Genomic DNA, 12461 nt, shown 5'->3' on the forward strand with positions numbered 1-12461 from the left:
CTTTAAAAAAGTTTAGATAGACAATATGAGTGCAAAAAGTGCAAAAATAGGTTTGTGCTTCTCTAGTCAAATGTTTTAAGGTTCTTTTGTTGAACAAATGGAGATATAGAGGTGATTAGATGATTAGATAATCTGTAAAACAGCTGTTTCGGAGCAAGCTTACTAGCGCCAGCCTAATAATATTTATGACCCCTTCGTACTCCGTAGTAAGCTGCCTAAAGATACTGGAGATGGAGTACTAGTAGGCAATAAGTGGATTGGCTCAGTAGTTGACTAACGACACAATACTCGTAACTGTCGTTGAGGCTTGAGATGGCTGCGCGGCAACAGGTGATAGCTGGTTAGCATGGTCAAGCCAGATTTGGCCACATTGGATGCTTTCTTGCATCAGGTACTAGTTCCCCAACTCTGTGCCACGCAAGATCAAGGAACGGAACCACGGGCCACGATCGATCCTGATTCCTGCCGTCTCTTCAATCCAAGCGCTTCCCCATTTTCCCTCACACCATCACAACTTCAATCACCGCTAGTCTTCCGCTCGAAGATATCAATACATCCCCACCACATCCACGATGCTCTCCCACCCGCATAGGATCCACTCGTTCGCAGGCGCAGGCGCAGGCGCAGGCGCACCATGCACAGGCGCGTCACCATTCCTTGCATTCATCCTTGTTATGGACTGCATCCCGTATTGTGCCATTCAAGATAACACAAACCCATGCAATCCCATTTGTCCACGACACACCAACCAAGAGAAAAGAGACACATCAACCACTCCCACCAAAAGGGACAGCGCTTGTGGGGTTCGAACCACACTTCATTGATGTATCCCCACTGACTCCAAGATGCTGTGTCTTCGGCCCAGGCAATGCATTCACAACCGCATGCACCGATCCAAAAGGGAGGGGGGGTTGTTGCTTGATCATCAATCCGTCTGAGCTCTTAAAATGCTGAGGGCTGATAGTCGACGTAACTAGCACGATACGAATTCCTCTGAAACGCAGATCGTCAGGACACCGTTTTCCCCGTCGCTGTCTCCCTATACTACATACCTCCTTCCTTCCATCCCCACCCCACACTACCTGCCTCCGAACCAAACACCGGATATGCCCAACACAGAAAAAGGCTCTCCTCTCTCCTCTCCATCCCCCCAGTCCCCAACCACCGTCCTACCAGTATCCTCAAACCACACCAGCCCTCAACCACGAGGGTAGGTCGCCCTTTATGTTTTTAAAAAAAACCCCTCTGAAAAAGGGCCACAGCATTTCCGGCATGCCGTGACGGCTCTATCTCCATTTCCAGAGATGATAAATCCGCACATATGGCGGCCGGTCCGAGGTAGGACGAGTACGAGGGCCTGATCGGCAGAGCTTTCCAACCCCGCGCTGTCCAGCATGCACAGGGTCGACTACATATCGTAGGCAGTAACCCAACGGCTTGACTACTCCACGTCGCACATGTAAAAGGAGGGATAATGACCCGGCTGGCTGCTGCACACAATACAGATGAAGGGGCCCCCGGTTTATTGTACTGGAACGTTTGCATGGGGTACAGAAGTTTTTCTCTGGGGGTAACGGACCCTGCATATTGTGTACTACTTATTACTGTAGTATGATACATCTTCGCTTAGGTATCGATTTCAACAAAGTTGTAGATTAATTACGGACTTAGGTAAAGTAGCCATTCTTTCTCCCTTCCTTCCTTCCTCCCTTCCTCCCTTCCTCCCTTCCCTCTTCAACGACGTAAAGCAGATCAAGATCAGTCTTGTAGCAGCAGCAGCAGCAGCAGCAGCAGCAGCAGTAGTCAGGCATTCCAAGAGCCGAACTCCATTCGAATCAGAAGGGGAAAAACAAAAAACTGCGGGCAGAACATTGACAGAATTGACAAGTATTTCCACTGCAACGTAGCGCAAAAAGGTATTCATCCTGCGAGGCCGAAAAGAGAAGAACAAAATGGACCACCCGTTTTCCCGAGCCAATTCGAGCCATTTCAACCCAACCTCCCTCATCTCGTCCTCGTGCTCAGACTCAGCGAAGCCGCTAGCCGATCTCGACTCCTCTGTCTCGCCGTCCCCGCCGCCGCCGCCGCCGTAGAAAACCTACATTGAGGCTGTGACGATGGCGTCCCCCGTTCGCAAGGTCCGAAACATCGTGCTTACCTATAAGCACACCCAGGGGTAGCATCAGCAACCACAGGCACAAACCTTCATTTTTATTTTATTTTCTTCTTTTTTTTCATTTTTTTTAAAGGAGAGTGAAGATACAGACATACCATCACAACAAGCCCTAACGTTTTCCAATTTGCCCTCTCCCTCCATCTCTTGTCTCAACATTTCCCTTCGCAGGTCCTCCGCACTATCGAGCTCATCTTCGTTCACGGCCGACGCGTTGTAGAGACTGCTCTCACGGCCTGCTCGCGCACCGGAGGTAGAGACGGTGGCAGTGCCTGCGCTCACGTCGCTATGTCGGACGGAGCGACGACTCATGGAGAAGGAATCACGGATGGTGGAGGGTTTGAACATGCTTGAGAAGCGGGAGACGGAGCCTTGACGGAGGGCGCGATTGGGGTCATGGCCCTCGTCTCGTTCTGTGGTAATGGGTGTGGTGGACGATACCGTCGTAGCGTTGTTGCCTAGAGCGGGAGAGGAGGCATGGGCTGTGTTCATGCTACTACCAGCTTGTCCCTGCGATTGCCTCATGGACGCCCTCGAGCGATTCATCGTGCCTCTTGTGGTTTGAGAAGTGTAGCTCGCAAGGGATAATTTGGACATGCCGTTCATGCGAGAATTCCTCCCGTACCCGCCAGGATTGAACTCATCCACGTCGTCTGCCGTTAGACCTCCGTCTGCCACCACCGTGTTTCCGTTGCCATTTTCCACCCCATCGTCTTGTCCGCGCATGAGCAGGTAAGACAGCGCGTTGAACCAAGTCTCGTGTCGCGCTCCTGTGCCTGCGGTGAACTTGACTTTTCTCCCTGGGGTCACCACTTCCAAGCTCTTTCGATGCAAGCCAGGCGGCATTGGATTATCATCGGTGACGACTCTGACACTCTCTATTGCCACACTCTTCGCTTTGAGCTCCTTTCCACCAGCGGACTGCGGATCCTGCTCACTCCAATACAAAGTCTTGGTGTATGGATGCACCCAGAAATAGCGCTTATGCCGGGTATTGCTCATTTCTGGTCGTCCAGCCTTACGCGTGTATTTCCATAGGAATTCTCCTATCATGGTCTGGGTGATTGCTTGAATCATGCGAGGGTCAGTGCCGGGCCCTGCTTCGAAACTCTGGTTGGCGGGCAATCCATCAGTGCGGATATTGAAACGTTGATCAAGCTCTGAAGCGAAGGAGGACACGGAAGACTGTCGAGAAATCTGGCTGCCAGCTCTACTGCGGTTACGTTCCTGGAACGTTGGCCGTGGAGCAGCGCCTCCTCTGGTGGGTGAGGATATGCTTTGATCCGCCGATGTCCGTGGACGACGATATGCTGAAGCAGGAGCCACGGGAGGGCCCATCAGGCCAGGGCCACTTGTAGTGGCTGCCTGAGAAGACTCTATCCCAGACCCGGGAAGACGTCCTCCAGCTTTTGCAATCACATCTCGGTGGTCTGGTGGGAGTGGAGGGTGCGGGGCAGCGTTCGCGGCCTGCTGGCTGCTTGTACTGCTGGAACGTTTCACGGGTGACAGAGGTCGTGGTAGATCGACATCTGCGACGGGAATTCGGTTCCGGGACGGCGAGCGAGGGACGACACCGGTTACGATTGGTTTTAACGAAGGAGTTTGGGCAGCGCGAATGTTCTGAGAAGGTTGCGCAAGAGTCCTGTTCAAGGCCTTATCGATTTGCGCCGAGGTTAGAATTGTCTGCGACCCTTGAGTGCTCATGGGAACAGAGGCAGGCGGCTCAACAGGATTTTCCAAAGATCCCCTTCCTGTGGGGCTGATATTGCCGGATGTGTCTTTCAGTGGAGATGATTGGCCTGCTGCTTCTTGCGTGACCATCTCATGTGTTGTATGGTGCGTCTCATCTTCATTAACAACTGTCTCGGGCTGCTTAGCTGTGCTCAACCCGAGCGCTGCACCCATAGCCGCAATGAGACCCATGCCGGCAGCTGTCTCCTGTGGTGTGCTGGATGTGCGATCTTTGCTTGGGGTGTTGGTCGCGGTGGATTGAGGAACATCAGAGACTGGTGGCTCATCTGGTATGGTCTCTTGACTGATTATTGGAGAGAACGAGAATCGCACCGTGGAAGAGATAGCAGCAGTCTCTGTTTGCTGCGTAGATGTAAGATCTGGCGTCTGGGGTAAGGTTTGCATGAAGCTCTGGGTGGGCGCTGGTGGAGATGAAGGGATGGTCTGCCCGCCAGTTTCTGTCAGTCCTTGATCTTGAGCTTCATCCCAGATCGTCTTTGGAGGTGTGATGAAGCTCGGCGTCCCACGGTTGGGACTGTCTTGAAGTCCTCTCATGGGAGTGTAGTGCACCTCTGATTTGCTAGGCGAGCTTGTGAGGCTAGGTGGAAGAGGAAAGTCAGATGGTGAAGGAGGGGCATCATGGCCATAGAGACCGTAACCGGCTGCGGCGCCAGCGAGGTCGATGGGAGGACCTAGACTTCTGGGAGGGGTTGTCTCGGGCTTCCAAGGCTCTGTCATCATTGCGGAGTCGACCATTTTTGGCGGTTCTGGTGCGGTCGTAGGATCTGAATCTGTCAAACTCTTGCGCCCGCTCATGAGGGCAGGACCTGGAGTAGACTTGGAGGAGAAAACACTTGCACCGCCGGGTGTGCTGAACTCGCTGCCGCCACCATTGAATTCTCCAAGCTCTGCAAATAGGCTCTGCTCCCCAGTGGGTGGGCTGGTGTTCAAGCTAGCCGGAGAGCCTTGTACAGTGACCAGACTCTCACGTTGAGCGGCTTCTACCTGGTTCCTTGATTGACGAGCGTTTGCACCTCGTCCCATCTTCAATCGATATCGCAGAGGCTGAGACTGTACGGGAGTTTGGAAGTCGATTTCGTCTTCGCCTGCTGATGTTGATGCTGTGCTCATATAGGAGTTTCGTTTGCCCACATTACCAAGCATCGAGGGCATGTTTGTGCGAATAGTGTTCGTACGGCCAACGCGTCCTTCAGTTTCGGTCTCGGTACTCTCGTCTGTACTCTCACCTGCAAGACTTTCTGCCCCCGTCTGAAACTCCTCGCCTTCAGTAGTCTCTCGCTCGTGTGCTGTTTCGAACGAGCCTTCTGTTTCGTTGGCAGTCTGATAAGCGTCGCTGAAATCAGTCATGTTGCCAGCGCCTGAAAGATGTCCAGTTCCAGGTCCTGGTCCCAGCGTAAGCGTTCTCGTGGCGGCTGCATGTCTGGGGCTACCATCCCCAGGATGATCTTCCCAATCTTGTTCATCCACTTCGATATCTGTACGGGCTCTGCGGCTACCGCCCAGCATGTCTGGTCTAGCAGGCTTCCTAAAGGTTTCCGGCTTTGTTTTTTGGCGCTTGCTACCACTGTTGAGGCCTCCACTTTCTGCTCTTCTCTGCTCAAGCTCATCTCGCGCATCTTGCAGCATCCTTTTGAGCTCGATCTTTTCCGTCTTCTCACGATGGATGTTCCCTTTGAGGTTTTGTATCATTCGATGAGCATGTTGAAGGGAGCTCTTCAGAGTCTCGGATTCCAAAGCCCCATGTCGTGGTGTTGCTTTTGTTGGAGAAGGAGGGGGGGAGTGCTCTGGAGTTATTGTATCCTTGAATTCGTATTCTTCATTTAAGGACAGATCCCTCTCTGCATCATTATCTCGAGTACGGAATCGGGTCGCGATGGCCTGAGCCAATTCTTGGTTCTGTGCCGTTAATTCATCAATTTTTTGTTGAGAGGAGTTTCGTTCGCCCTCTAAGATGTCCAGATTCCTTCGTAAAGAATGTATCTCTGAATCGTGGAGCTTCTCTGCAGCTGTATGATCTTCACTAAGCTTTCCATGCGCCATGCGAACCTCATCTAGATCGTTCTCTAACCTGCTTTTCTCAGAGAGAGCAGCAGCAAGACTTGCACTCAGTTTCTTCTCCCGATCAGCGGCTTCTTTCGCAGCAGCCATCATTTCGTGGGTCTGGGTTTCGAGGTTCCAGTTTTCGTCTTTGTATCGTTGCTCGCTCTCATCCAGAGCACGCAGCCTCTGCGCAAAGCTTTCGGCTTCAGTTTCCAGTCTAGATTTTTCTGACATGAGCTTCTTCAAGGATTCATCCCTTTCGGCCAATGCGGCCTGTAGTTGCCGTGCTTGCCCCAGGAGAGATGTAGTGATATCTGCCGCGAATTGCAGATCTTCTGCTCGGCTTAACGGCTGATTACGTTGTTTTCGCGAAGGTACGGACACTTTGGAAGGCGAGGCGTTCGCCTGAGTCGACAGGACAACCGGACTAGATTCGCTCGGCCTGTCATCTGTACCCACTACTCTTGTGCGTGGTGCCAGCAAGGCTCTTGCAGTTTCGCGACCAACATCGTTGTAATCTCTTTCTATCTCAGCCAATTTCTCTTTGAGCTCAGGCGGTAATTCAGCGTCGTCTTTACGCTTCTCCACTTCTTTGAGCTTCTCTGCCAGCTGTGCGCGCTGCTCAACCAGGCTAGTTCCAAGTCTGCTAGCATCTTCTAATCGGCGGTTTGTCTCGGCTAGATGGGCTTCTATTGCACGTTTCGCTGAAGATGGTGAGGAAGCAGCATCGAGACTAAAGATCTGATGGTCGAACGCTGAATATCGGTGAGGATGCGGGTGAGGTAGATGGTCACCAGAACCATTGACAAAAGGGTCTTCTGGTGCAGACGCATTGGTTTCTCCGCTGGAAACCAAAGGCGCACCTCCACTATCCACTACAGCAGTAGCCATATCCCTTTCTCAACGAGCACCGAGGAGAGTTGTAGAGAAAAATACAGAACTATCAAGGGAAGCGGTTGGGCATGGTGTGATTACCGGCGTCAGCCAATGAGTCTTCAGGTTATAGCACAATGGCCGTTTCTCAAGCGCTGGAGGGAAGGATTTGGTGGTTGAAGATATGGCGCTGGATGCGAGTCCTTGCGCAGTAGGGAGAGGGATAGAAAGAGCGATTATAGTTAGTTATGGATACAGTAAAGGTGGAAATGCTTGACGCGTCGATTTGTGGTGTGCGGGGGTAAGAATAGGATTGTTTACCGGGAGATGCAGATGTTATTGAACACAAACGCAATGATCCAGCTTAGGACACAATGGATGGCGGTTTGGTGCAATTTACGCAGTTGTTTCTGACAGTACTGATGTTCACTGAATCTTGATGATTGAAGGTCTGAAAGAAATATTGCCAATCCTACGTGTAGGACAAGAAAGCGGCGGTAAACATTCGCGTCCTCCAGTTTGACCAATTTCATTGCAGCAATTCATTCTCCACGGAAGATTGACCGCCAGGCACAAGTCTTGGGTGCAATACAATACTACTCATTTCATCAATTGCAGAGTCGATCAATTCGTTGAGATACTATCTTGCAAAGGGCGGCTTGCTCCACCACTTGTGCAATAACAACTTTGGCATAATTCGTCTGAGCATTTTATTTCCGGCTAAATACAACATCAGAAAGATGTCACAGCGAAATCTTGAAGCTTCAATCACGTTTTTGGAGGCCTCTAGTAAGGCAACCGAAAGACAAGGCGAGATCCTGAAAGCTCAGCGGCAGCACTTGGAATCCCTGAAACGGCAACGTGTTGAAGAACACCAGGCATCACGAACCAGGCGGCTTGCGGTTCAGAATTTAAGTCTGGCAGTAGGTGAGATTTGGGTGCCTTGTTCCTTTCTTTGACAGATATCTTGCAGGTAGAAGAGAAGACTCAAGCACTTGCTTTAGAGCTCAAGGAAGCTGAAGAAGGACTCCGAGGTACACTCAGTCAGATCCCGTCCTTAGCAGCTGATTATCTCCACAACGACGACAGTCATCTGCAGACCTTGACGGCTATTTCTGCAATCGATGCAGATCATGGAAACGACGTGCGGGTAAGGGTGACACAGCTGACTGAGAAGCTAAGTCAACTGGATCGGGAAGCAATTGAATGTCGTTTGAATCGTGTATACCTGCAACAGCTGGCGAGGCACGATGCGGACCAGTGTTGCGAGCAAAGCCAGCTTATTGAGCATGAGGTGGAGAAGGATCTGAAATCGCTTCATGTTGAAATACCAGATGTGGCGACAATGGCTGTCGCCCAATGCTTCAGAACACCTCTACTTCAAGCACTTGCAGAGCGGCAGACACGAAGGGACGCTCAAGCACGAAGTCAGCTCGAAGATGTAGGTGCTCTGAATAACTGTGCCTCTATGCTATTCTAGAGCTAACAGTAACAGGTTAGCAATGCTATGACTGTCCTTATCGAGGCAGCCAGGGCTTTTGTGGATCGTCTTGAAGCTCTTCTATCATACCGGACGGCCCTTACAGCGTACCAAGCAGATTTCCAAGCTCTTGCACACGGATTTGAAAAAAAAGTCAATGCAGGAAAGCAAGTGAGAAAGCCATACAGAGGCGCGACATCTCTAGCGATGGAGGACGTAATGAAGCACTGGAACGTACCTATTTCCGAAAGTGGCTCTGTTGAACAAGCACTGTGGGCCAGGAAGCGAAAGGTGGAGCAGGACGCCCATCGAAGCAGTATTGCTGTGGAAGACATGATACGAAAACACCACAATGCCTTGCCCATGGATTGTGCAAAACTCGTCGATATAGACACCGGCACAGACGTGTGTCTATTGAAATTTGAGAAGGATATCGAGAAGCTTCAGGACTGTATGGACAGGGCAGATCTAGCAGATCTGGCAGGAACAGAAGGCACAGAAGGAGACGAATGCCAAGTTCGTTTTGTCAATAGGTGGGCATAGAGTAGCAGATAGCGGCAAGATGGACAGATGCTGATACTGCTGTGCTGTATATCTTGATGCATACGTAGTACTACGGAGTATGTAGAAGCGATTACTGTGTTTGGAAAACTGGATGCCAATCAGGGATGCCATTAGGGGCCGGAGGGTGTAGCCAAGCAGATTTAAGCACTAACGCGGCTGCATGGCGGGACAAGAAAAGTTGGCAGAAGCCAACTTGAAGTTTGAAGGCTTGCCAAGCCTTGAGAAGGGCTCTGAAAATGACGTGGTGTTGGTCCTTAGTAATTTAGCAGATGTTTTATTATTTCAAGGATAGTCTGGAGGCTTAAATGACCATAATTTAGCCATAATTTGAATGTCATTTTCTAAGAAAATGACGTCTGAAATAACATAATTTTATTAGATTCCAGATGTTTAGCCGCATAAATATGTGCCCCCCTCCTGCCCCCCCCCGTCCGCCCCCACTAAGCACACATTGATGGTAATTTAGGTATAGTTTTCAGAGGGCCCTTCTCCTACTAAGTGCTCAATGCTTACCATTGACCGTGCCCCTAACCATCGAACCCTAAGATATGACCCTGTCGAACAGCAAGCAATCAGCGTTTGGAGGCCTCAATGGAGTTGGAAGCTGATTCTCTGATTGAGCAGCTACATCGTGACGTCTCTACGATTTGACTGCGGCTGGTATGGTTGTGGTGTGTCGTACACTGGGTACTGGGTACTGACCGAGGGCGTGCCGGGCCAGTCAATTGCATCGACTTTGCTGCTTGCAAACAGGGACGTGAAGCAAACGAAAACACCTCACTTCACTAACCAAGCATTACTTGCAGGATATTCCTCTTCGTGCACTCAGTCACTCGCTTCTCCTCACACCTATTTTTAATGCACTATGTCTTCTTGACTCGTGCACGCCCTCTTTGCTACTGCTGTCAACACACACCATTTCCACCATGACGCTGTTCAGCAGGAAGAGGCCTCGATCTTCCGACGCTGCGCAGCGCGTCTCACAAGAACCATTCACTACCGACAAACCCTCGAAGCATCACATGCTACCTACACACTATAACAATGGACGTCTTGTCACCAAGGGCATTCAACAAGAAGGGGAGAGTGGCCGGAGTGGTTTCAACCCGGTTCACTTCTGCAAAGTAGCGTGGAGGAGTAGCTGCCGGGCCTCGATGTTCCTCAATGTTCTCTGGCCGTTCGTCCCGGCGGGAATCGCCCTGTACTACAGTCGACGTGAATCGACCCTCTTGGTCTTTGCCATCAACTATGTTGCCATGATCCCTGCGGCCAATCTGCTTGGATTTGCTGGGCAGGATTTGGCGCGGAAGCTGCCCCGAGTGCTTGGGATTCTGCTGGAGACCACCTTAAGCGCGGTGGTGGAGATTGTCCTGTTCGTTGTACTGATTGTGAAAGACCATAGAGATGGTCATAACGTGGCCGTCATCAAAGCTGCCATCTTGGGATCCATCCTCACCAACCTCCTGCTCTGCCTGGGCTGCTGCTTTTTCCTGGGAGGAATCAAACGTCATGAACAGGTCTTCCACGAAGCAGTGAGCGAGGTCGGGTCCAACCTGTTACTGGTCGCCGGCTTTGCTCTCCTCATTCCAAGCGCATTCTATTCTGCATTACATTCCTCCGCTTTCGGGCCTGGCGATGAGGTGCCAACAGGTGAAGATGGTAGGCCGCAAGAGGTCTTCACCCTTACCCGCTTGAACCACGATATCTTGGCTATTAGCAGGGGGACAGCTATTGTGCTGATTGTTGCTTTCATCTTGTAAGCCCTCCTCTCGCTTCTGCTGCATTACTACCTCGTCGGAATGTAGATAGTCTCGGTGGCCATCTCTGTCATTTATCGATGAGTTTCAAGCACTTATTGTCCAAGGCCTGACTGTCAAGCAGATTTATCTGGTACAATGCCAAAAGCCACGACACGATTTTCGACGATGTCCTTGCAGCGGATCAGGAGAAAGACGTTGACCGCGAACACGATCTGAGCAAAGCCAAGTTCACCTTGACCGAATGCATCATGGCTCTCGCTGTCTCGTTGGCTTTGGTGTCGATCATCGCTGTCATCCTCGTGAATGAGATCCACCCTATGGTAGTAGAGTACAGGATTCCCGACAACTTCATGGGTCTGATTCTGGTTCCTCTGGTCGAGAAGTTTGCAGAACATATCACTGCCATCGATGAGGCTTGGGATAACCAGATGGTGAGCTCGCACCGATTTGACTGACCTCGTCTGTCGCTGACTGATTTTTCCCCAGAACTTCGCTTTGTTCCACTGCCTCGGACCCTCTATCCAGACAGCTCTTTTCAACGCGCCTCTTGTTGTCCTGGTTGGCTGGGGTCTTCACAACCATTTCATGGACTTGAATTTCGAAATCTTCCAAATCGTCTTGCTTGTTCTTTCCATCATGGTCGTCGGCAACTTCCTGAGGGACAAAAAATCAAACTACCTCGAAGGTGGTCTCCTGGTACTTATCTACGTTATCGTGGCTCTTAGCGCTTGGTACTATCCCAATCCCTCGCTTACGACGTCCAACAGTGGCGCTACAGGCATAGATAGCCACTAGAGGATGACTCGTGGAACTCCAATGGTGCCTTGCCTGGTTATGAGTATAATGTGGGAATGAGCCGATTTGGGATGCGGATTAGCGATGGAGTCAGCGGTGCAGGTATGGCAGAAACTGCAGAAAGAGACTACTGGCTTAGCAAGCGCCTGATGGCTTGCAGGAGCAGGAGACTGTGTTGTAGCCAGTATATCAGTATATCAGTATATCAGTATATCAGTATATCAGTATCTCCGTAGAAACGCCTACGTACGGAGTAGTTAGAACAGTAATGAGCTACCGCGATTTGTACGTGATTGGCCATCTGGAAGATCTGACCTAGCTAGTCCGGAGTAGGCAATACCTACAAACAGGGCAAACAGAGCAAACAAGGCAAACAAGGTGATGACCTTGATGCCTTTGATGCCTTGACATCTTTCATGACGTTCTTGACCAGAAGAACCGATTATCAATTGACATGTTCACTTGCGATTGCACACAATTCTCCTCTTCTCCTTCCGCCCCTCTCTACAGCCATGGCATCCCCTAGGACGTGCTCGCAATGTTTACGTCTTATTCGACGACAAACCCGCTCTCACAAAGCTGTGCAGCTCCTTGACACGCCCTCCCGAGCATTCTCGTCCCAATCCCGTCTACTACAACAAGCACCTCAACCACGCAATTTACCAGCAGAGATCCCATCCGTCCCACCCACAACCACCGGCACCATCACCTCCAACATTACCGCCCCAACAGCTCCGGCTACAAATGTTCCTCCCTCTCCCTCACTCCCCCAAGATGGCACCGGGCCCAGCACCTCGGAAATGCAACGCGCCATCTCCTCCACCATCTCCAGCTCGTCACTAAGCACCTCCCTCCCCACCACCCTGGCCACGCGCCTGCGCAACACCGCCACCAAAACAACCGACCCCTACATCGCCTACGGCGCCACCCAGTCCCTCTTCCGCACCTGCAGCGCCCAAGCCAGCTACACGATCCCAGAGTCGCAGAGACAGGGGATCCTAAGCGGGCAGGGCCCGGCCAAGAC

At 51.2% G+C, this 12461-nt stretch overlaps 4 protein-coding genes across 4 annotated transcripts in view; 2 read left to right on the forward strand and 2 right to left on the reverse strand.

The window, feature by feature from the left end:
• Positions 1–2039: 2039 nt before the first annotated feature.
• On the reverse strand, positions 2040–6856 carry EPUS_03351 (uncharacterized protein; the record flags this gene model as incomplete). Its single annotated transcript, XM_007805173.1, has 2 exons — positions 2040–2158; positions 2272–6856. The coding sequence occupies 2 exons, from the start codon at positions 6854–6856 to the stop codon at positions 2040–2042; spliced, it is 4704 nt and encodes a 1567-aa protein (XP_007803364.1).
• A 722-nt stretch (positions 6857–7578) lies between these two features.
• Positions 7579–8861, forward strand: EPUS_03352 (uncharacterized protein; the record flags this gene model as incomplete). Its single annotated transcript, XM_007805174.1, has 3 exons — positions 7579–7761; positions 7812–8279; positions 8334–8861. 3 exons carry the CDS (start codon positions 7579–7581, stop codon positions 8859–8861), a joined length of 1179 nt encoding a protein of 392 aa, XP_007803365.1.
• Positions 8862–9808: 947 nt separating this feature from the next.
• EPUS_03353 (uncharacterized protein) lies at positions 9809–11437 on the forward strand (the record flags this gene model as incomplete). The annotated part of the gene is made up of 3 exons (XM_007805175.1): positions 9809–10638; positions 10764–11073; positions 11129–11437. 3 exons carry the CDS (start codon positions 9809–9811, stop codon positions 11435–11437), a joined length of 1449 nt encoding a protein of 482 aa, XP_007803366.1.
• A 221-nt stretch (positions 11438–11658) lies between these two features.
• Positions 11659–12461, reverse strand: part of EPUS_03354 (Leukotriene A-4 hydrolase) — a gene marked incomplete at both ends in the record, with an annotated part of 3564 nt that continues 2761 nt past the window's right edge. The window contains one exon of the mRNA XM_007805176.1: positions 11659–11679. Within this exon, the coding sequence (XP_007803367.1) occupies positions 11659–11679 (21 nt within the window). The remainder of the gene's footprint in view (positions 11680–12461) is intronic.

The sequence above is a fragment of the Endocarpon pusillum genome (assembly GCF_000464535.1).
Source record: "Endocarpon pusillum Z07020 unplaced genomic scaffold scaffold4044, whole genome shotgun sequence".
NCBI classification, from domain to species: domain Eukaryota; kingdom Fungi; phylum Ascomycota; class Eurotiomycetes; order Verrucariales; family Verrucariaceae; genus Endocarpon; species Endocarpon pusillum.